At 41.7% G+C, this 23,742-nt stretch overlaps 1 protein-coding gene across 4 annotated transcripts in view; it reads left to right on the forward strand.

Annotated features, from left to right (window-relative positions):
* Positions 1–23,742, forward strand: part of PIGN (phosphatidylinositol glycan anchor biosynthesis class N) — a 209,344-nt gene that overhangs the window by 75,611 nt on the left and 109,991 nt on the right. For all 4 annotated transcript variants that reach the window (XM_069958130.1, XM_069958132.1, XM_069958131.1 and 1 more), the window contains exons 13-14: positions 15,770–15,848; positions 18,229–18,408. In XM_069958130.1, coding sequence (XP_069814231.1) covers positions 15,770–15,848; positions 18,229–18,408 — 259 coding nt within the window. The remainder of the gene's footprint in view (positions 1–15,769; positions 15,849–18,228; positions 18,409–23,742) is intronic.

A 23,742-nucleotide genomic window follows, 5' to 3' on the forward strand; every position in this document is an offset into this window, starting at 1 on the left:
CAGTCTTTCGGCATTTGAATACTGTTGGCTAAAGAAGTTGGACGCAACATGCTCGATTCACACTCATCTTTAATTATCAATTAAAACAACTTGCTAAGAGTGGAGTAGGCCATAAAGATGTCTTTAATGGACATACTCAGATCTTAGCTGCAGAAATACTTAAAATGCTAAATTCTGCAACTGTTTATAAAGTAGAGATGCAAGCTGTAGGTTTTAGCACTGTAATGCCCTTGGCAATATCATATTAAGCCTCATGAAAAAGTCATATGTAAAATTTTCTCTCCAGTTCATCAATCCAGGATTGTCTTGCTATAGTGATGAATGACAATGTGAGGCTTGTAAAACTGACAGGGAGTTCTTATTAAGCAATATTATAAACCAATCTACTGTATAATGTATAATATTAATTCAAATTGTGAAGGATGCCAATCATAAAACAGTGTTAATCTTGCTCAACTACAACTGAAATAATAGAAAACAATTGATCTGCCCTTGTACAGAACTATTTAAATGTCTCCTGTTCTGCTACATTTATCTAAAGGCACATGCACATTGGCGCTGAGCCTGCATGCTAAATGAGCAGTACATGATGCATGCACACACCTTGTGACAAAGAGCGCTCTTCGCAGTATACCCACTGTCCCAGTGTTATCCTCTGCTATCCTCTCGGCTGGTGTGCAGCACTACTAGTAAATATGTGGCAGTAATGCCGCTTTTACAGACATACGATCGCCATGGTAATGAGACATTATTCAATCCCAACTGCTTATTTAAACTTTTACTGTCATTTGTCAAGTTTAGATTGGTTGAGGCCTTAGTGCTGAGACCCCCTCCATCTCATTACAAGAAAGACAGGCTTTATTGTGTTTGGAGCTCTATTATGCTCTATTGGTCTATCATGATCCTTATAATGCTTTTATGTTCTGTTTTGGTCATGTTTTGAGGTCATGTTTTGCACCATAATCTGTACTTTTTATCAATATCTTTAATGCATGTACCGTGTTTCCTTGAAAATAAGACATCCTTCTAAAATAACACCCCAACCCGAAAATTAGGCACCCCCACCCTAAACCAAAAGTTTAAAAGCCCCCCAAAAGTAAGACAATATACTTGCTTTATTTTTTTTTTTCTAGTTTTCTTTTTACTAGTTTTCTAGTTATTTCTACTTTTCTATGTTTAAAGGACAACTCCAGCTACTAAAAAACAAAACAAAACAACAAGCACATTTTTTTATACTTGCCATCACTTGCCATTACTCATAAGAATCGTCCAATGTTTATTCAGAATTGATATAATGACTTTGTTTTTTCCAATGTATTTTGGAAAGCAGATGTAGTCTAGTATCATGATTTATGCCTGTGAGTGGGTGTAAATCATGATAAATGTGGAGCAGGAAGAGGCCACGCCTCCTGCCGCCTTGCCAATCCCCTCCTCCCCTCAGGGCAAATCTGCCCTTTCTCTGCGGCGTAAGGCAGGACACAGCTTGATAAATCTCCCCCATTATTCTATCCTCTATCCTACCTCTCTCAGTAGTAGAAAAGGACCCCACCAGTTAATTTCAAATTATATCCCTATTTATCTTTTTCCTTTGTGTGGCATGCTTGTTCTTTGTCTACTTGCTATGATTTCTCTGGTTGTAACCCCCTGTTTTGTGGTTGTTTTAGGTTGCCACTTCTATTAATAGCCACTACTATTTGTGATAACACTATTAGTAAGTTATATATCCTGTGTGATAGTTTTACCCATTTAATGAAATGGTGGAATTAAAATAGGTGCTGTAGGCTAAGAAGGGTTTTATTGCACTATGTAACTATTTTTACTGCAGTGAATGATAATATACATTAATTTATCACTTGCCTAAATGGCTTTATAATTTGCTTGCCTTAATGACTCCATGTGGTCATTTTTCTTCTGTAACTATTTGTTAGCAGCAAGTGTATGGATAGGTATTGCTGTCCTAATTACACCCCAGTGGTCTTTACCTGGTTCAATGGACTCGCACTTCCTTGCACCTTAAACTCATCTTTGTGCAGCTTGCTGTATGATCCATCCATACATTTAGTAATAGTTATTGTATTAGGTAGAGCAGACTATAAAATGGTGAAATGTCCATACAAAGTGTATAGCAAATAATACATTTTGGTTATAAAATGAGCTTATTGCCTCACTCACTGTTCTTGGCACAGCCTGTGCTGCTAGGGATGTTGGATGGCTTTCAGTTCAATGCTGGTGTATTGTCCAGCCTGTGTGGACTTTTTTTCATGCAATTTAATGACTTTTCCCTCTTTATTCTCATTAATCAAATGCTACACAAGCGAAGCTTCTGTCTATTTGCTTAAAGGAGAAGTCTGGAGAACATGAACATTTTTAAACAGATGGACAGAGAGGAACATAATAAACAAGCTCTACTCTCCTCTCCCTGTGCCTCCGCAGTACTGCCTTACCGCTCCAGGACTCCTTCTGGGCTCCTGGATCTCCTTCTACAGTGGCGTCACAACTCGGCTGGCTGATTGCCTCATCAAGTCAGTGACTGGGGCGGGACAGTCACTGCAGTTACTAATTGGCTGAGCAGGCAATCAATCAGCCGGGTCGGGTATTTTCCCCTTAGTTGTGATGACATCTCTCTCTCAAACATGTTGCCCAACTATACCAATAAAATTTGAAAGTGGTCAGGCTGTCGCTGCACATAACAACCTGTCAGAACACAGCTTGAATTTGCTAGAGCAGAAATGTGCCCATTTACTATGGATTGTTCATGCCATTCTACCTCTACTATTTCTAAACCTCTGGACTGTGATATAAAAAATGCTACCCTTTATTCATAGTTCACAGTCTACAAAAGGGAGTACTTTCCTTGTGCTCTTTTCTCTGGTTTAATTAAAAACTTGTGTTTTAGAATGATACAGAGAAAATAAAGTTGAGCGGGTCACATCCATTAAGTGTCTGAATAGACACCAGTAATCTAAAAACAAGGGCAGATTGTTACCATTTATTGTCTATAACTTTTTTACTTGAATCCAGATAAACCAGTTTAAGCATTAAATTAGTAGCACAGTAAAAGTGAATACTGTAATTTCAAATAATTTTCTTTCATTTGATGCCTGTGGGGTTCCGAACACCAAAATTTATCCTAGATAAAAGGCTGCAATGCCCTGACCACTAGGTGTTTCACTCTCCGCAGTGGGATATCTACTGCCTGTTGTTATGCCCGGTACAGTATGTTTTAGAGAGAGTTCAAGATGGAACAAAGGGAGGGGGTGTGGTTAGTTCTGTGAACAGGAGAAAGGGATTTGTGCCTCCAATTTGTGAGCCAGTCTTGCTCCACTCTGCTCCAGAAAGAAAAATAAAGGCCTCCCTGTCTGCAGGGCCGTATTTACCACTAGGCACCTTTGGTCCGGTGCCTAGGGCAGCACCTTTCAGGGGGCAGCATCAGGGAGGGGGGGGGGGTATGGTGGTATTGGTCAGGTCAGGTCTGGCTGTGTTAAATCTGACGCCTGGAGCTATTATTTACCAATTTACCAATCCGGTAGTAAAATTTGTTTATGTATTAAGCAGTTGGAAATCAGGAAAAATGTGCTTGAAACCTGAAACCAGGCTCCTATTTCTTCATGATGCTAATTGGTGAGTGAAGATGGGGCGTCTTCAGGTTTAGTGCCTAGGGCAGCAGCAGCTATGAATACAGCCCTGCCTGTCTGGCCACCCAGTTCTAGGCAGCTGTCCCCTGTGCTCCTACTACTGTATGTACACAGTGCTGCCTTTTAAATTTAATCTCCTTTACCCCTTCCATTGAGCTTGTGATCATCATCATCTTCAGTAACAGCAGTTTATTGCTTGTTAAAACCCCTTGCTTGTTGTGCTTTTGATCTTTTCTCAGTACTTGCATAGCAGTTTGCAAAGCCGGTGCATCAGTAGCCCCTTCTTCCTCTGTATGCCATATATAGTAATGTACTGTAGATCAGAGGTGTAGCTAGGCTCTCCTGCACCCGGGGCAAAGATTCAATTTGGCCTGAGGAGGCGCCGTTGTCTCCGCTCCCTGCTGTCTGTACCTGAGGAGGCGCCGTTGTCTCCGCTCCCTGCTGTCTGTACCTGAGGAGGCGCCGTTGTCTCTGTTCCCTGCTGTCTGTACCTGTGAATTAGGAGGCAAAGCTTCCTGATCTATCTCCAGTGTGACACCCAGTGTAATGTGATTCTATGGTGCCATCTCCTAATGCACAGATACGCTCAGCAGTAGAGTTGATCAAACTTCGGGAAATCCTACGTTCGATTGAACTTGAACATTCACAAACCTGCCGCATTAGATTGCTGATGCCTTCCCGGTCCATGGGTAAGGAGAAGAGTACCCAGCTATTACAAAGGCTGAATCCCGGAATTCCAGGCGGTACCCGGGCTGTCTCCTCCTTTCCCACGGAACGGGAAGGCATCACTAATCTAATGCGGCAGGTTCGATCAACTCCACTCAGCAGCGGAGACAACAGCAGTAATACCTCCAGTAAGGTTTTCCATCACCAAATTCAAAATAGAAATTATTTAGAAAAATGACAGGTACAGGTGCTTTATAGATTCCCATAGGGAACCTTGCCTCACCTGCTGTTGCAAAACTACAACTCATCTAGAAGCTCGAGTTAGAGATCTGGAGAAGCATATTGCAACACTGAGGGAACTTGGCCACCTTGAGAGGGAACTTCGGCTCACTGAGCAGGAAGTTAGTGGGTTAGAGATGGAGGGTGGTGATATAGATCAGGAGGCCCAAGTAAGTAGCTGGGTTAATGTAGTTAGAGGGACCAGTAAGGGATCCAAGAAAAGGAAGGCCACTTCTCCTACTATATGCCCAAGCAAAATTGCCAAGTTAGGTGATGATGCAAGGGCATCCGTGTCAGAAATGGCAGCTCTAGTGGAACCTGTTCTCCCTAACAGCCGGGGGAACAGTCCAACTAGTAGTGGGCGGGATGGTATTGTAGGTAGGCCTAGACAGCTAGTGGTTGTAGGGGATTCTATAATCAGGAAGACGGATAGAATAATTTGTCGCCAAGACCGCCTCAACCGAATGGTTTGCTGTCTCCCTGGTGCCAGGGTTCGGCATGTGGTGGAAAGGGTGGATAAATTACTTGGGGGGGCTGGGGATGACCCAGCTGTCGTGGTCCATGTGGGAACCAATGACAGGATACAAGGTAGGTGGAGGTCTATTAAAAATAATTTTAGAGAACTAGGTGCTAAGTTGAAGGGAAGGACCTCCAAGGTGGTATTCTCTGGAATACTGCCTGTGCCATGCGCATCGCAGGAAAGACAGCGGGAGCTTAGGGAGTTAAATGCATGGCTCAAGTCATGGTGTAGAGGAGAAGGGTTTGGGTTTTTAGAGCACTGGGCTGACTTTTCATTGGGGTACAATCTGTTTTCCGCAGATAATTTGCACCTTAATGGAAGGGGGTCCGCTGTGCTGGGGGAGAGAATCCTAGAAGGGGTGGAGGGGTTTTTAAACTAGGGATGTGGAGGGAGGACAATGAAGTATGTAATGTAGTGGCAGATAGGTTAGAGAGGGGACAGAACAATGAGGAGGGAGGAGAAGGGTCCTGTGGGGGGAGGATAAGAGCAGTGCATAGGGAGATCCATATGTTGCGGATGAACAGTGAGGATGATTGTAGCCACAGCACAGTAATAAATCCCATTTCTTATAATGAAGCGGTTAAACTCGATGGTAATATAAAGTGTATGGTTACTAATGCCAGAAGTCTAGCCAGCAAGATGGGGGAGCTGGAGGCCTTGGTTCTGGAGGAGTCCATTGATGTGGTTGGTGTGACTGAGACATGGCTGGACTCCTCACATGACTGGGCTGTCAATATTCAGGGATTTACGTTGTTCAGAAGGGACCGGGTGGGCAGAAGGGGAGGAGGAGTATGTCTGTATGTCAGAAATGATATTAAAGTGAGTGTAAAAGATGCAATAGTGGGAGATGACTGTGATGATGTGGAAGCATTGTGGGTAGAACTACAGAAGGAGGTAAAGAGTGAAAAAATTATTCTTGGTGTAATCTATAGACCCCCCAACATTACTGAGGGGATAGATGGTCAGTTGAATAGACAAATAGAGCGGGCTGCCCGGGAGGGAACAGTAGTGATAATGGGGGACCTCAACTACCCAGATATAGATTGGGGTCACGGTTCAGCTAAAACCACAAAGGGGACGGAATTTCTTAACCTCCTGCAGGATAATTTTCTGGGCCAGTTTGTGGAGGAGCCAACTAGAAGTGATGCCTTGTTGGATCTGGTTATTTCTAACAACGCTGAGCTGGTTGGGGATGTCACTGTCCATGAACACCTGAGTAATAGTGACCACAATATAGTGACTTTTAGCTTAAAGTGTAGAAAAGAAAAACATGTTGGGAGGGCAAAAACTCTTAATTTTAAAAGGGCCAATTTTCCTGGGTTAAGGGCAGAACTTCAGGGCATAGACTGGGAGCGGCTGCTGTCACATACGGATACAGCTAATAAATGGGAAATCTTCAAATCCACATTAAATAACTGTACTGCCAAATATATTCCTATGGGTAACAAATATAAACGGTTAAAATCCAATCCCACATGGCTTACAACCGAGGTTAGAAGGGCTATAAATGAGAAAAAAGGGGCATTCAAAAAATATAAATCAGAGGGGTCAGCTGTAGCATTTAAACATTACAAAGAAGTCAACAAAACCTGTAAAAATGTAATAAAAGCAGCAAAAATTCACAATGAAAGGCAGGTAGCTATAGAAAGCAAAAGAAACCCCAAAAAATTCTTCAAATATATTAATGCAAAAAAACCAAGGTCAGAGCATGTAGGACCCCTAAATAATGGCGACGGGGAATTAATAACTGGGGATCAGGAGAAAGCTGAGTTACTTAATGGGTTCTTCAGTTCTGTATATACAAAAGAGGATGGAGCTGTGGTGGGTGGGGCCAGTACTGAGGTGGGTGGGGCCAGTGCTGCTAACACATGTAATGTACTGAACTGGTTTACTATAGATATGGTCCAAGATAAATTAAACAAACTCAATGTAACCAAAGCTCCAGGGCCTGATGGATTGCACCCCAGAGTTCTTAGGGAACTCAGTTCTGTAATTTCACTACCCTTGTATGAAATATTCCGTGATTCTTTGCTTACTGGTATTGTGCCGAGGGACTGGCGTAAGGCAAATGTAATGCCGATCTTCAAAAAGGGCTCTCGAACTTCCCCAGGTAACTATAGACCCATAAGCTTAACGTCCATTGTGGGGAAACTATTTGAGGGGCTTATAAGGGACTACATCCAGGAATATGTAGTGGCTAATAGTATTATAAGTGATAACCAGCATGGTTTTACTAAGGACAGAAGCTGTCAAACCAACCTAATATGTTTCTATGAAGAGGTAAGTAGAAGCCTGGATGGCGGCGCGGCTGTGGATATAGTGTACCTGGATTTTGCAAAAGCGTTTGACACAGTTCCTCATGGACGTCTGATGGGTAAGTTAAAGTCTATTGGTTTGGAAAATTTAATGTGTAACTGGATTGAAAACTGGCTTAATAATCGTACCCAGAGAGTGGTGGTCAATGATTCCTACTCCGAATGGTCCCCGGTAATAAGTGGTGTACCCCAAGGGTCAGTACTGGGCCCTCTTCTGTTTAACTTGTTTATTAATGATATTGAGAATGGAATTAACAGCAATGTTTCTATCTTTGCAGATGACACCAAGCTTTGTAGTACAGTACAGTCTATGGAGGATGTGCAGATGTTACAGGATGACTTAGACACACTGAGTGTTTGGGCGTCCACTTGGCAAATGAGGTTCAATGTGGATAAATGTAAAGTTATGCACCTGGGTACTAATAACCCACATGCATCATATGTCCTGGGGGGAGTTACTCTGGGAGAGTCACTGATGGAGAAGGATCTGGGTGTACTTGTAGATAATAGACTACAGAACAGTACACAATGTCAGTCAGCTGCTTCTAAGGCCAGTAGGATATTGTCATGCATTAAAACAGGCATGGACTCTCGGGACAGGGATATAATATTACCGCTTTATAAAGCTTTGGTGCGGCCTCATCTGGAGTATGCCGTCCAGTTTTGGAACCCGATTCATAAAAAGGATGTTCTAGAGCTGGAGAGGGTACAAAGACGGGCAACTAAACTAATAAGGGGAATGGAGCATCTTAGTTATGAGGAGAGATTAAAAGAATTACATTTGTTTAGTCTGGAGAAGAGACGTTTAAGGGGAGATATGATTAACTTATTTAAATATATAAATGGCCCCTACAAGAAATATGGGGAAAAGATGTTCCAGGTAAAACCCCCTCAAAGGACAAGAGGGCACTGCCTCCGCCTGGAGAAAAAAAGGTTCAACCTCCGGAGGCGACAAGCCTTCTTTACCATGAGAACTGTGAATCTGTGGAACAGTCTACCACAGGATCTGGTCACAACAACAACAACAGAGGGCTTCAAAACAGGGCTAGACAGGTTCTTAGACCAAAATAATATAAATGCATATGTATAGAACCTATCACCCCTCCCCCTTCCCTGTATCCATCCCCTCCTTGGTTGAACTTGATGGACATGTGTCTTTTTTCAACCGTATTAACTATGTAACTATGTAACTATGTAACTCCCACCATACATAGAAAGTCAAAGTTAAAACTTTGGCTGTCCAGACATGATGGGAGTTGTAGTTCTGCAACAGCTGGAGAGCCAAGCTTCCCTACCCCTGCAGATACTAGGTAAGGTTTATATAAATAGACATTGGACCCCAACTCTCTTGTGTGCCCCCCCCATGCCAGACAAGTGTCACCCTGTCCCCCCCTGTCCCCCTCCCCTCCCCAGACTGTACACCCCTGAGTGTCCTCCCCTTCCCACTCACCTGTATCTTCTTTCTTCCTCCTCCATAGTGCAGTGTACATACAGGACCTGCGGTGTCATCATAGTCACATGTCAAGGTCCTTCACCATCTCTTTACTGTACGGTCTCCTGGCTGCTGTTTAGCCCAAATTTGTGCAAAATCGTGGTAAAAACGCAGCGATTTTGCGCAAATTATAGCTAAACAGCAGCCAGGAGACAATACAGTATGGAAAATACCTCTTTTGATTAAGTAAAAATCGTCCCCTGCCTCCTCACAATGACAGAGGACAGAAGGCTTCCAGGCTGCCTCATCCAATGTGATCCTTCTCTCTCTGTTCCCTGTGATGGCGCCCCCCCTGGTCTCGGCGCCCGGGGCAGCTGCCCCCCCTAGCTACGGCCCTGCTGTAGATTATCACCAGCATAGTGGCAGATTAATCTAGTGGATTTTTTTTCAGCTAAGTGTCATGACATAGCAGTGATGTGCAGATGTCGTGCTTGGCCAAACAACTCAGGGAAGTAAGTCCGGGTGTGAGGACTGCTGGCAAAGAGCTAAGCACTGGCCTACCCCCTGAAATAACAAGAACAAATAGCTCTATACCATTAAGGGGCTTCTTTTCAGGGGCTCAATAACAGCAGCAGAGAATTAAAATCACCTTGAGGGTGCCTTCACACATACCGGATCCGCAGCAAAATTCGCTGTGGATCCATGTAGTGTGAAGTTCTATGGGTTACGTATCCACAGCGGAATTTGCACGGCAGCACTGATTGGCTGATGGGGAGCCAGGAGCTTTACACAGCTGCGGCGCTGAGCAGGTAATGTATGCTTCGGGCTGGGGCAGCGGGCGGCAGGGGGTTAAATTCTGCTGCGGGTATGTGACCCCATAGGCCTTCATTATACCAGGATCTGCAGCGGATTTCGCTGCAAACTCGCAGTGTGACATCTGCTTCAGATCCGGTACGTGTGAAGGCACCCTGAAACTGTATTTGTTTCTAACAGCAACCAATGAAAGCACAACTTTAAATTTTCTGGGCCCTAACACTGCAGTATGCCAATCAGCTGTAACACCTTGTAAGTGCGGCAGTTTCTTCAATGTTTCCAAACAGTTTTGCAAATACCGTTTGTAGTAGCAATGCAAGGTATTGCAGTGTTGTCTCATTCAAGTGACTGAAACAATGCTGCAGTACCTTGCACCACTACCACAAATAGTACAACAGGTTTGCAGGCAATGTAAACAATGAAAAGTCTGCAGCAACCAGTTCAAGTAGCTGATCGGTCAAAATGCTGGAAGTCTCTTCCCTTCATGATCTAATTTGATAGCTTAATGGCTATCTTGAGATTCTTGAGGATAGGCCATCAGTTTTTTACAAGGATGGATAACTCTTTAAAGAAGGCAACAATTCAGCAAGTAGCTGCCGCCTCATCTTCACTTTATATCTTCTTTGTGTTTAGCAAAATTTGTGTTACAAATCTGTGCCTCCTGTTTCATTCCATTTGCTTTGCTTCAGTAGCCAGCTGCCTTTGACTGTTTAGCATCATTACCTTTCTTTGTCATTAGCCTAAGCAGAATGTCCAGGGACTTATCTGTAACATAAGAGCTATGCAGGACATGGACACATTTGTTTTGTTTGCAGCTTTTAGCTGTTTTCTTTGTTTCGGTTTGAAAAGTGCTGCATAAACAGAACTGCCAAGATACTGATTGCCTATTCTCCTTACTGGTGACAGATAGGAATCACAAGCTGCTGAGGCAGAGAGGCCTCTGGAGATAGCTTCACTATCTCCAGTTCATCACCAACTCATTCAGATGCCTTTCAAATGTTGCTTGTAACATTGGGCTTCAATGATGCAGTGTAGATTGTTATGATCAGGGAAAAGCAGATTGAAATGGTTCTTATGACTTTTTTGGGGTTTGCATGTTGTTATACGTAAAAAAAGAAATTGGATGTTTATAATAATTAATTTAAATTTATTATCTTGGAAATGGGCCTTTTATGAGCCACCAAAATGTTAGGCTAAATTTATACTGTTTGGAGGCACATTAAATGCTTATTAGACACACATTAAACTAGTCTACGGGGAAGATGAAAGGATTTAAGGTCAGCTTATAATGTCTGCATTGGGGTAAAAAAACATTTCTCTATTAACTAAAAAAAAAAGTGGTAAATAGAAGTTATTGAGTTGTTTCCTTATGAACAACGGTAATAAATACAGATTGGCATATTTACATTTCATATTTTTGAGAAAACTAATTGAAGAACTCGATACAGTAAAATAGTTCTGTGCTCCCCCTTCCAACACAAACTAATTACTTTTGATTTATGTAGATAAACCCTTTTTGCTGATAGGAAATTTTCATTATTTGATGGCTGTAACAGGCACTGATCTTTCTTTATGATGTCACTTGTAGCTTTCCTCCTCTTAAGGGCGTATTAGAGGGCACAGCTTACAGGAGAGAGCTGATCTGCTAGATTGGCTTCTGCTTACTGAGCCTATTACATGTGTCTGTATTTGTGTGGACACGGCTGCATGGACATGCTGCATTAGCGATGTCCGTGCAGACCTTGGTTTCATCAGCTGTCAACTGCACATCAGCTATTGCACGGACCAATGCACGGCCAGTGGTCGATGATTTTTGAACATGTTGAAAGACAATGATCAGCCGACGGTTAATACACGGGCTGATATTTGCCTGAATCAGCACATAATCGCTCCATATATATAGGACCTTTATATTATGGTTATGAACATGCACAACAAAGAAGAAAAACTTTTTATTCAGCTGTCTGACTTTAAACAAGTAATCTGTTCCTGGAATATTGATCCTGGTACTATCTGAGAGCTGAGGTTCTTGGCTTTAAATTTATATCAAAGCTTCATTCCTTGAATTCTAGCCAGTGCAAACATTTAAGGTTAGGACACATTGTATATGTCCTTGACAATTGAAGAACTAAAGGGATTTTCTGGTATCTTAAAGTGGTTTTCTGGGGAAATATAAACAAGCCCATACCTAAAACCCCCTCAATGCTCTGTCTGTGCAATTCTTTGGTCCCGGCTGTACTCCTGTTCTACCAGCTTTCAATGACATTCTGCTCCCCGATCAGCCCATTAGGGGTGTCCTATGTCATTGGAATCCAGCAGAAGAAACCAATTGCAAATGACAGACATCATCAATTATTACCCATTTAACTTCCACTTTAAAAAATAAAATTTAAATCACTGTAAGTTATTAAAATTGCAGATTTTTGGTCAAATTGTAAATGAGAAAAAAAGTATAAAAAGCAATCAGAATGTCCAACCTACTTCTGATAAAAAAAAATCACAGCACAAAAAATTGCCCCCGTACTGACCCATGTACAAAGAAAAAAATTAATAAACAGTTTTATAGGGGTCAGTTTTAAGCATGTTATTTGATAAGACAATTTTTTAAATGATTAAAATAAAATAAAAACGATATAAATTGCATGTCATGTATCATACTGACCCACACAATAAGGATGATCTATCAGTTTTATTGCACTTGCATAGCATAAAAACAAAAATATTTTTTGGTCCCACAAAAAACAAGCCTCATAAGGCTATGGATATGAAAAATTAAAAGTTATGGCTTTTAGAAGATGAGATGGAACAAGTGAAACCACAAAAATAACATTGGCTGAGGAATAGCATCAATACGGAACACAGCATTTAAAGTTTTTGAGAATGGGAAAGTGGTTTCCCCCTCTCATGGGCATGGGCACCTTTCAATCAACCTATAGTCCTCAGAAAGGATGTCAGAAACATGTTAAAGGGTTTAGCCACTCTATAGTTAAATAGTATAGTGAAAAGCAGGGGCGTTTCTAGGGTCCTAAAACATCAGGGGCACGGGCCCTTTGAGTGCCGTCCTATGCTGATAGTGAAGAAGCACAGTACATAAGCTAGTAACCCCAATGACTGCTCTATTAGTCCAGCTCTATTGCAGCCACTCATAATAGCTGCAGCTAAGCAGACACAAGCAGCCACCTGCCCTGGGCTCCTGTCAGGGTCACGGTCATCGGTAGTGGTGCACTCCACTGCCCAGGCAGCTCCTTCACAGCTCCCCCTGTACACACAGCCTCTGGGAGGTCTGCCCTAGCTCCTATCCTCTAAGCCAGTGTTTTCCAACCTTTATTACCTCGGGGAACTCCTACCAGATAACATTCTACAAAATGCAAAAACCTCATTCAGTGAGGGAACGTCTTCTTTGATCTGAGTTGCTCTCTTTCACCTTTCCTCTCCTTCTGGCCCAGGCCTCCATGATGATTTCTTCCAGCTGCAATTCATCTCTTCAGAACCTTCCAGACAAACATCTTAGGCTCTACACTTTTCCTTCAACTTCCTTCCCTTTTCCCCTCCTATAGGCTCCTATACAGTAGTAATTCCACTGCTTGGTGTCAGTGAATAGGTAGGTAAGTGTTTCCCCCCCTGTATGTAGGTTCCCTTGTTGTGCCCCATAAGAATAATGCCCCCCTGCTGTGCACCCCCTATATAGTAGTAATGCTCCCTGCTGTGCCCCCATTTAGTAATAATGCCCCTGCTGTGCCCAATACAGTAGTAATGCCCCCTGCTGTCCCCTCCATATAGTAATATTGCCTCCAGTGTGCCCTCCATATAGTAATAATGCCTCCTGCTGTCCCCTCCATATAGTAATATTGCCTCCAGTGTGCCCTCCATATTGTAATAATGCCTCCTGCTGTCCCCTCCATATAGTAATAATGTCTCCTGGGGTACCTCCATATAGTAACACTGTCCCCTGCTGTGCCCCTATATAGTAATAATGCCCCCTGCTGTACCCTCCACATAGTAATAATGCCCCCTCTGTTGTGCCTCCTATATAGTAATAATGCACCTGCTGTACCCACCATAGTAATAAAGTTCCCCTCCTGCCTGCAATTGACCCGACCGCCATCCCCACACACACACAACCCCACCTGACCCCCTCCACACACTGACACTACCCCACCTGACCCCCACACATACACACTATGCCATTTGGCACCCCCCACACACACTACCCCACCTGCCCCCTCACAAACACATACTGTACACACTATCCCACATGACCCCCCCTACACACACACACACAATCACGTGATCTCACACACACACACACACACACACACAATCTTATGCATCAAGATAGCACCAGCAGGCCAAGTGTGTCCATTCGCCTCCCCCCGCCTCCTTTCTGCCTCCCCTCTGCCCCTTCAACTGCCTCCCCTCTACCACCTCACCTGCCTCCTCTGTGCCCCCTCACCTGCCTCCTCTGTGCCCCCTCACCTGCCTACTCTCTGCCTCCCCACTGACTCCTCCCCTCTACCTCTGAAATGGGCGCCACAACGGTAGTCTCAGGTACTGCCCACCCGACGTAGTGCCTGGATGTGCTCCTCGAGTCCAATCAGCGTAGAGTGGGAACGTGGAGCCGCTGCATCCGGCTGTGGTGCAGGCATTCAGGGCCAGCTGTGGTGCAGGCATCCACGGACGGCCGCAGCTGCCGCACGCTTCTGCTCTGCGCTGATTGGATTGGAGGAGCGTGAAGCGTTAGTAGGTGAGGCGGATGGGCAGCAGCGGCCACCAAAAGAGCCACATCTGGCTCGCAAAACCGGGCCAGCAGGCATTTTATTCGGGACACCGAATAAAACTGCCTAGCAACGCCACAGGTGCACAGTATTAGTAACTGTACTCACTGTGTATACTGACAGCAGCTCTCTGTGTACCTCATAGAGCTAAAAATCAGACTCCCTTCCTCCAGGCTGGGCTGCCCTGCTCTGTGGTGATTCTGTCCATAAGATGGCCGACATGGGGAAGCATGTGACCATGTCCCGCCCCCAGTGTCCAACACTGAGCCTGTCTGTATATGGTGAACACTGGGGGCAGTGCATGGTCACATGCTCCTCCCTGTCGGTCATCTTATGGACAGAGTCACCACAGAGCAGGACAGTACAGCCTGGAGGAGGGGAGTCTGATATTAGCTATGAGTACACTTAGTAATACTGTACACTGAACAATTTTACTATAAAGTGACCAACCCCTTGAAAAAATCAACTGTCTATTGCCACAACATCAGATACAGTTGTATCTGATCTAACTCAGCAGACAGAGAGGCATAACATCTCAAAAGGCCATTCCTGAATCAGGTCTATTACCCGAGACCTGGGAGCCATCAGGAAATCCAGAAGCAAACTACTTCAATACAAAGACAACGAAAGCAGCAATCAGATACCACTAGTGGTGACCCTTAGCCCTCAACTAGAGGTACTGAGGGAAAAAAAAGGAAAACGACAATACATACCACACAAAGGTGACCGTCTGAATATAATTTTCCCAAACCCTACCTTGCTGTGTTACAAACCTTCTCCAAAATCTGGGTTTCTTCAGATATTTTATCATATAATGCCAGAAGAACAATCCTTTTTATGGCTATATGATGGAAAAATATAATAAGTGTGGCTCTTACAACATGTTGATAAAATAAAAATATTGCTACCAAAACTGGCCCTATTAGGAAGAAGTTAAAGATGTCTAGATATAGTTTGTCAAGATATCTATGTTCTTCTCTGAGAATGTCCATAGTAAGACCATGAGCTATTTCTGATTTTGGTTATTTCGGTCACGACTGCCACAGTACTTTGAATAATGCTCTTTAAAACGTCAGCGTGAAAGCATGATCTATGTACTTCTCACTATGTCTGTGCGGAAACATTTTGGAATCCTAATCTCTACAAAGCTTGACTTACAAAAAAAAATGCCAGCCATCCTGTGTTGATCTGTTCACTGATAACCCATCTATCCGACTAATAAGTCTTTGTTGTCCTGTTTGATATGGTTCGACTTAGCTTTGTGGAATATATATAAGCTGTTTAAGCACACTTTATCAGTGCATGCACCTTTTTACATCTGTTTGTATTTACAGTTTACTTTCAGAGTCTAGGCAACTTGACATTGTGAGGAGTACAAGATCTTATATCCATGGAGGAAATTACAAAGAAGCCGTAAGTATATAATCAAGAGGCAGCGACAGTTTCCTATTTGAGTAATGTCTTTTATGTGTCCTTGTGTTTCCTTTGTTGTAAAGATTGGCATTTCAATCATATGAAACTCCTAGTGCAAATCTCTTTAGCACCAAATTACCAGAGCATTCAGAACTAGACGTAGCAATTTGTATCACACAGGGAAAGTGACATGTGATTTTTCTTCTGTTCTTCACTAACTATTTAATTCTGCTTTAATAAGGTATTGAAGGACATATTTATGCTAAGGAGCAACATTTGCCCTTTTACTTGGCACAGTTTCCCCTTTGACACCTATATTGATATTATAGAAATTTTTTTTTAAAGGGGTTGACAGCTTGTTTTCTCATTTACCGACCACCATTCTCCTCTAAAAGCAGTGATCTGGCTGGTGTATATATAGGTAAGGCCCTTCTCCTGGCCCAGACTTCTCCTTTAATCCACCACTGTCAGCAAATACAAGGCAGTAACGTGTTGAGATATTATTGTCCAGAAAATTACCAGTCCTAATAGTGCCTGTAGAGCTTTGTAAATGTATTATAGTCATTTAATAAGACGTTTTCTGGGCCACAGTTTCATGCAGGTGGATATCCCTTTTATAACGTTCTGCAAAAGGACTGATGCAAAAGGACATAGATTATATACCTTGACCACTTCTGCCCCCTATTAGGTCAAGGTGACCACCTATCTTCAGTTTTAGATGCAGGAAATTGTGACCTGTTTTTGTTCATTATGAAGTCAGGGAGAGATTTTACAGAGATTCTACCAACTTACCTTCATGCTTCCCACAGTAACTTAACTTACAAAATGATCACGACCCAGATTTACTGCATACATTATAATTATTTTATTTAAAATTAAAATACTTAAAATCAGCATAGATGTGTAGTGTATATAGATGTTGAAGATACGTATATACTTTGAGCTGTTGGATTACTATTTGCCAAGAAAGTATTTATTTAAACAGCTCCCAAAGCCTGGCTTATGCTATGTGCTGCTGCTTATCTTGGCCTTCACAGACTGCAAATAAATTACAAATTACTCCACATAGAAAGTTAAAGGAAACTGACTTAATAGGATAACACTGCCAGCTATCTTCCCATGTAGAGAGCAATGTTCAGTATATATATATATATATGGTATATATATGTGGTATGTAATATATATATATATATATATATATATATAGTATATACTGTGTGTGTATATATAATATAATAATATATATATATCCCTCTCTCCAGAGAAGGAAGTCTGTTGCCTAGAGGTGCCTTCCAGTGGGGAAAACACCAAACAGTCAGTGTGGAGCAGGATTCTGGCTACTAAGGGCAATGAAAATTAGACCAACAAAACACAACAATCACTTAAAGTAGCACAATAAAAATACTAAGGAAATTTAGTCACTTAACATGTGCCATAAGAATAGGTATTTTGATGAATAATTCATCATCTCAGCAATTATTCAATGCAGGTTAAGTATATTGTACATCTTTTAAAATGAAATTCCTTACACTATGTGTACCAGAAAAAGCCCAAAAGTAAAAAGAAGGCTGAAAAGTGTCAGAGAGTTTCTGACTTGTGTTTAAACTCTTTGATAATTTATGGAAAAGGAAAAACTATAACTAAAACTATAACTAAAATACTACATTTATGTAAGTATTCAGACCCTTTAATTCATACTCTGCACTTAGTTGTGACGCCTTTGGTGACAATTACAGCTACAAGTCATTTTGGGTATGATGCCACAAGGTTTACACATCTGGATAATGCCACAAGGTTTATACAGGGTAGTAGAGAAGAACCCAGTAACTACAGGCCAGGCTTAACATTTGTAGTAGTAAAAATGATGGAAACTCCAAACCAGCATGGCTTTACTGCTGGCAGATTATGTCTGACCAATCTCATTGATTTCTTTGATTATGTCATAAAAGTGTTGGATGAAGGTGGTGCCGTGGATATCGCCTATCTGGACTTTGATACAGTTCCCCATAAAAAGCTGATAGAGAAGTTGGATAGTTCAGTGGATTTGTTATTGGCTGAAGGATAGATATCAGAGGCTTGTGCTTAATGGTGTATACTCTGAGCAGAGACTGGTTACAAGTGGTCGCCACAAGGGTCTGTTCTGGGTCCTTTTCTTTTTAATATGTTTGTTAGTGACATAGGAGAAGGTTTGGTAGGTAGTGGTCTTTTTCTGCCAACAATTTTCTATGTTTCTATGTGTAAAGACCTTCCAAATCACAGTATTTTTTTATATGTTTTAGCAGTAAAAATAACTTGGCTAAAGGTTTTATATAATGTTACTATATAGAACATTTACTGTACATAGAACCAGTGTTTTTAATGTTTTCCTTTATTTTTGTAGATGAATCTTTGCAGAACTTTGATTGACTTGGCTTTAGAAGGCCTTGCTTACTACCATACTTATGACCGACTGTTCCTTGGTATAGGCGTTGCCCTCGGCTTTGTTGGCTGGATTTTATATATTATTTTAATAATTATGAAGACAAACACCAGTATAATCAGGGCCTCTTCAAGTAATGAGGTGAGTCTACGTTCATAAGTAATGTTTTTATTTTAGTTTGTAAATTTTTGTAAAATAACTTCTATGACATGAGCCTGAAATTCATTTCATAAATAGAGAAAGCGAAACAGGTCGAGGTTCAGGTTCATATGATCCCGAACCATCGGCATTTGAATCCCGCTGTCTTCCAGTTCCGTGGGAAAGGTAAATAAAGCCTGAGTCCCGCCTGGAAAACAGGAATACAGCCTAGTTCATAGCTTGTAACCCTGTTTTTCAGGTGGGACTCGGGCTGTCTCCACCTTCCCTACAGAACTGGAAGACAGCGGGAGTCAAATGCCAATGGTGAGGGATCATACGAACCTGAACCTCGTCCTGGTTTGATCATCTCTAGTAACAAACCTTCTATACTTGATATCTGATACTGAGCCTTACCTACATATTAGCATTAGAAGAGACATTAGAGTTGAGGAAGCTGTGTGTTAGGAGTGCTGCGAATGCAGCACAGTAATTGACAATTATCCCCGCTCACTGTACAGTGCTGTGGTTGCAAATGTAAAAAGTAAATAATTTTGTTTGCTGGAATACCACTTTAGGGTTTGTATGTACCTTACTGCAGTGCCATAGCATTGTAAGGCTACATTCAGGGTACAAACCCACTTGACGTATTTGCTGCGTGAATCAGTCTTAAAACTAAGCAGGCAAAACGCAGGTTGGCTTTATACAATTGTTCTGCATTAAAATACGCAATTGCGTATTTTTGAAGCGTGAAGCTACATGCGTTTTTCGCACAGGTTGTTAACAACTGATGCTTTGCTAACAACAAGCTTCACGCTTCAAAAATACGCAATTGCGTATTGTTCTGCGTTAAAATACGCAATTGCGTAATGCAGAACAATTGTATAAAGCCAACCTGCGTTTTGCCTGCTTATTTTTAAGAATGATTCACGCAGCAAATACGTCAAGTGGGTTTGTACCCTCAAGGTACATTTTTTCCTCTGGTTTAAAAAGAAAAAATGACGTCCATCACCAAATGACGTCTAACAGTAAATAACTGCCATTATTTCAATATAACAGCCGTTGTTTTAAAATAACAGCAAATATTTGCCATTAAATGGCGGCCATCCACTCAATTTCAACATTGTGTTAACAGATCCTTTCTGTGTTTTCAATCCACTCCTGGTTTTGGTTGCAATATGAGGACCACAATACTGACTGAAATATACGTAGTGTGAACCAAGCCTTTATCTAGTTTATATTACTGTTGAATAAATACTTCAATCTTTTTACATATCTACCTCTCTGTCTTTCTGGAGGACCTGGCTATATCATTCTCTTTCTGTTTGCTCATCTCTCTTAGGGTATAGGAGTCCCTTCAGGTTAACCTCGTTAGACTTAATATACAGTTGATCTTGCACTTACATCCTAGTTTTTTCATTTCTACACTTATTAAAAATGATTTAGAGGTTTATATGTATGGGAAATATATAAATCAGTCTTTGGTTTGCTCCCCAAATGGTGATCCCATTTTTTATGTAGCAAACCTTTGTATACAAAGATTTATAGAAAGATCTTTTCTACTTGAGTTTTTACAATGTACTTTATATAACTGGTTGGCTATTGGCTGTTTTTTTTCTGGTCAGTGCATGTATCTAAGTCTCACCATAGTAATTAGTAATTATATAGCAATCCTAGTTTAGTAATTATGGTTAACATCTAATTTATTTTTTTTTGTGTTTTAAAAGACCTTACAAACTTTTATCCAGTTCTTGTATATCCATTATTCTACACAGGTAAAATTTTGTGTCTGTGTGCAGTGCTGCACCACAACTTTCTCTAGTAATGTTCAACTCAGGGGGCCAGCCCTGAAGCCCCAGTTGATTTCAGTAGCAGCTTTAGAGCATTACTGCTCTGAAAAAAGGTTACTTGACACCCCCGTTTACACAGATCCCCATCTCCCATTGAAGTTAATGGGAGTGGGTTTTTCACACTTTTGGGCCATGTTCCCTTGTAGTAAGACACTGGCAGTACGGACCGGATGATCTTCACTGCTGCTGAATTCGGATGCAGGCTGAATCCAAGATCTGTCCTGGGGTCTGTTTGGCTGATGATGCAGTTATTGTCCTAAAAAATAACTTTTAAACTGTCAGCCCCTTGCTCAACGGGCTTGGCCTAGATTGCATAAGCATTAGGCTGGCACAACCTCTCTGTCCCTCCTCCCTGCCCTCCTCATCATCAGGAATGCTCCAGGCAGATTGTCTCCTATTCATCAGCTGTGTGAATACTGAACATGGGCTGGATCGTTAAGGCACCTGTGCAATGTTCAGACAGGAGAAAATGTTCCAGTGGCATTCCTAATGATGAAGAGGGTGGGGAGGGGTGGTGCAAAGTTAGGGCAGAGATACTTCCGTTGGGCACGGGGCTGCAAGTTTAAAAGTTGCTTTTTAGGACAATAACTGCATCACCTGCCGAACGGACCCCAGGACAGATCTTGGATTAAAAGCAGCTATCCGAAGGTAGTGGCTTGGGGGGGGGGGCAGATTGTGGGTACAGAGTCGCTTTAATTATATTTAGATATTTTTTTTAATGACTAAATTTTATATTTATATATTTTTAAAAAAAATTTTTATTGTAATTATTTCTTATATATTAGTACAAATATTTTAGGATTTCTTATAATAATCATGTTGCTCGTTACTGTTTAAGTGTCAAGGAGCACGGAGGACCCTGTTGATTTTTCTAGAACAGCAATTATCACAGTCTCTACATGTATTTTCTACTCCTACACAGTTTCTCTTTTATAGAAAAAAATGGTATGCTACTCTTGAAAAGTAGAAATCAAGTTGTATTCCTGACTTGGCTCCTAAATGAAAATAATGCTTTTTGACTTTTCTTTCCAAATGAAAACCTCTGCTGTTTTCCAACAATAAACAACTCCTTGGTAGACCGCTGTGGGTTCAGGTGCATTGAAGCATATTTTTGGGAATATTTACATACTGTAGTACCACATAGAAGGACTCAGTTAAAGACATTCTTTTTTTCTTGGTAATAAATTAATAATAGTTTTTTTTCCCAACTATAGTGCATTCATTGTAAAAATGTATACAGTCTTCTAGTATACATTCTATATCAGTTCCTTTAGGCTTTGAATATCTCTTCTTTGATTGTTAAGAGTTTGATTTACTATATTTACATCCTTTTGCTGATTATAGCCCCAGTATGTTTAGCAGCGCTGGACAAAGATTGTCCCACATCACTTCTTGTCCCAAAGTGTGTTCACAATCTGTTTCCTATCTGAAGTAATGGCTGTGTCATAGGAGTTTAATTAACCTAACTATATGCTTTTAGAGTTTATCTTGGCAACAAGAAATCACCTATAGTAGCCGTGATGATTTACGGTTTAAACTAAGATTTCGGTTTATATTATTGACTGGTGATTTATTTCCAAGTTAAACCACTTATCCCTTCTTCACTGGAGAGAGGATAAATGTCAGACCACTGGGACTCCCTGCTGTTTCAAGAACTGCACTTGAGTCTTGTTTTCAAATAGTGCGGTTAGTTGTGCTGCACGCTGCTGCTCTATTCATTGTCTTTGTAGCTGCAGAGTACAGCACTTGGCTATGTTCGGTAGCACCATAGACAAAGAGTAAAGTGGCAGCACAAATGTGCGACTCACTGCTCTGTTCCAAAACGAGACTTGAGTTGTTGTTCTCAAGACCTGATGCTCATCTCCTATCCTGTGGATTGAGAATAAGTATTTAAAGAGGCTTTCTGGGGAAATCTTTAACGCATACTGCTGACATCCCACTCCCCTTTTCATCTCTGTGATTGGCTGAGTGAAGAGTGGGACGTCAGCAGGAGCTGGCTGAGAAATTTCTGGGACATCTAAGGAAAGCCAGCCATGGACTTAAAGTGAATCTTTTAGATGCAGTTCAGATTCCTAACTGCTAACACTGTTAGATAGCTGTTACCCTTCATATATCCGCCTGTGCTTCCATAACTTTAAAAAATTCTTTTGTTGTCTAGTGCAAAGTGTCAAGGAGGTTTTCCCAAGCTTTTGAGTGCCTCCTTGTTCATCTTCCCCCTCCCTATCCCTGCTTGACTGGCAGTCAGTTGAAAGTTGAATCCAAGGACAGTTAAAGATGTGAGTGGGAAACAAGGAGATGCTACAGCTCTCAAGACTTCAGGAGCTAGAGAACACCTCTTTGACACTTTGCACTGGAGAATAAAATCACTTTTCTATGTTATGGAAGCACAGACCTGTTCATAAAAGGTACAATGTGTCTCCTTGACTTAAAAGCTATCTAACAGTGTCAGCAGTTTTAAATGTAAATTGTAGGTGACAAATTCACTTTAACCACCTAACGACCAATATAGCTTATAGCGTATGGAGAGGGCTTGGGACACTGCAGACTGTGGCATTTAAATGGTCTTACAGTACCTTTTTGGTAGTACAGTGGTTCAGAATGGCTCCCTGCGAAGCGATCATGGTCAGCAGAACTGTCAGGGCAGCTAATGCCTCTTCTATGCCTCCCATGGCCTTTCTGACTCTGCTGTTGATTTAGCCCAGGCATGTCCAAAGTCCGGCCGGAGGGCCATTTGCGGCCCTCGTTCCGAACTTTTACGCCCCCCCCCCCCCCAGGTATCCAGCTTGCTATTATCTGCCTGTGTTATAAAGCATATAGCATGTAGCATGTAAAATGGTCGGCCCTCGCACATGTTCACTTCATCAAATTTGGCACTCTTCGAAAAAAGTTTGGACATGCCTGATTTAGCCGAACTACAGCAGGTGGTACCCAATCTAATGCATTCTGTATTGATCTGTATGAGTAATCGAGTGATTGCAAAAGTGTATAAAAAATAACAAAATGCTTCTAAAATATAAATAAATCCATCCCATAATACAAAATCACCCTCTTTTCCTATTTTTGAAATACAAAAAGGAAAACACAAAGAAGCATAATTGTGTTTAGTATCACTGTGAGCGCAAACTATGTTATCAGTACCGCATGATGAATGTTGTAAACATAAAAAAAGATACCAAATGCCAGAATTGCCTTTTTTGGTCTTATCATCTATATCATAAAAATCAAAGTCTGTCTGTCTGTCTGTCTGTCTGTCCTTCTGTCTGTCTGTCTGTCTGTCTGTCCTCTATAGACTTCCAAACGCCTGAACCGTTTGACCCCAAATTTGGCACACAGATACATTGGGTGCCCGGGAAGGTTATTGCGAAGGTCCCGTCCCCGCCAGATGTACAGGAGGGGAGGGGGAAGAGAGGCGCCCCATAGAGATGAATGGGAAAATCTCCTCACTGCAAACACAGGTGATATAATTAGCTGCAGCAGACACGGCAGTTGG

The sequence above is a fragment of the Dendropsophus ebraccatus genome, chromosome 2 (assembly GCF_027789765.1).
Source record: "Dendropsophus ebraccatus isolate aDenEbr1 chromosome 2, aDenEbr1.pat, whole genome shotgun sequence".
In the NCBI taxonomy this organism is placed as follows: domain Eukaryota; kingdom Metazoa; phylum Chordata; class Amphibia; order Anura; family Hylidae; genus Dendropsophus; species Dendropsophus ebraccatus.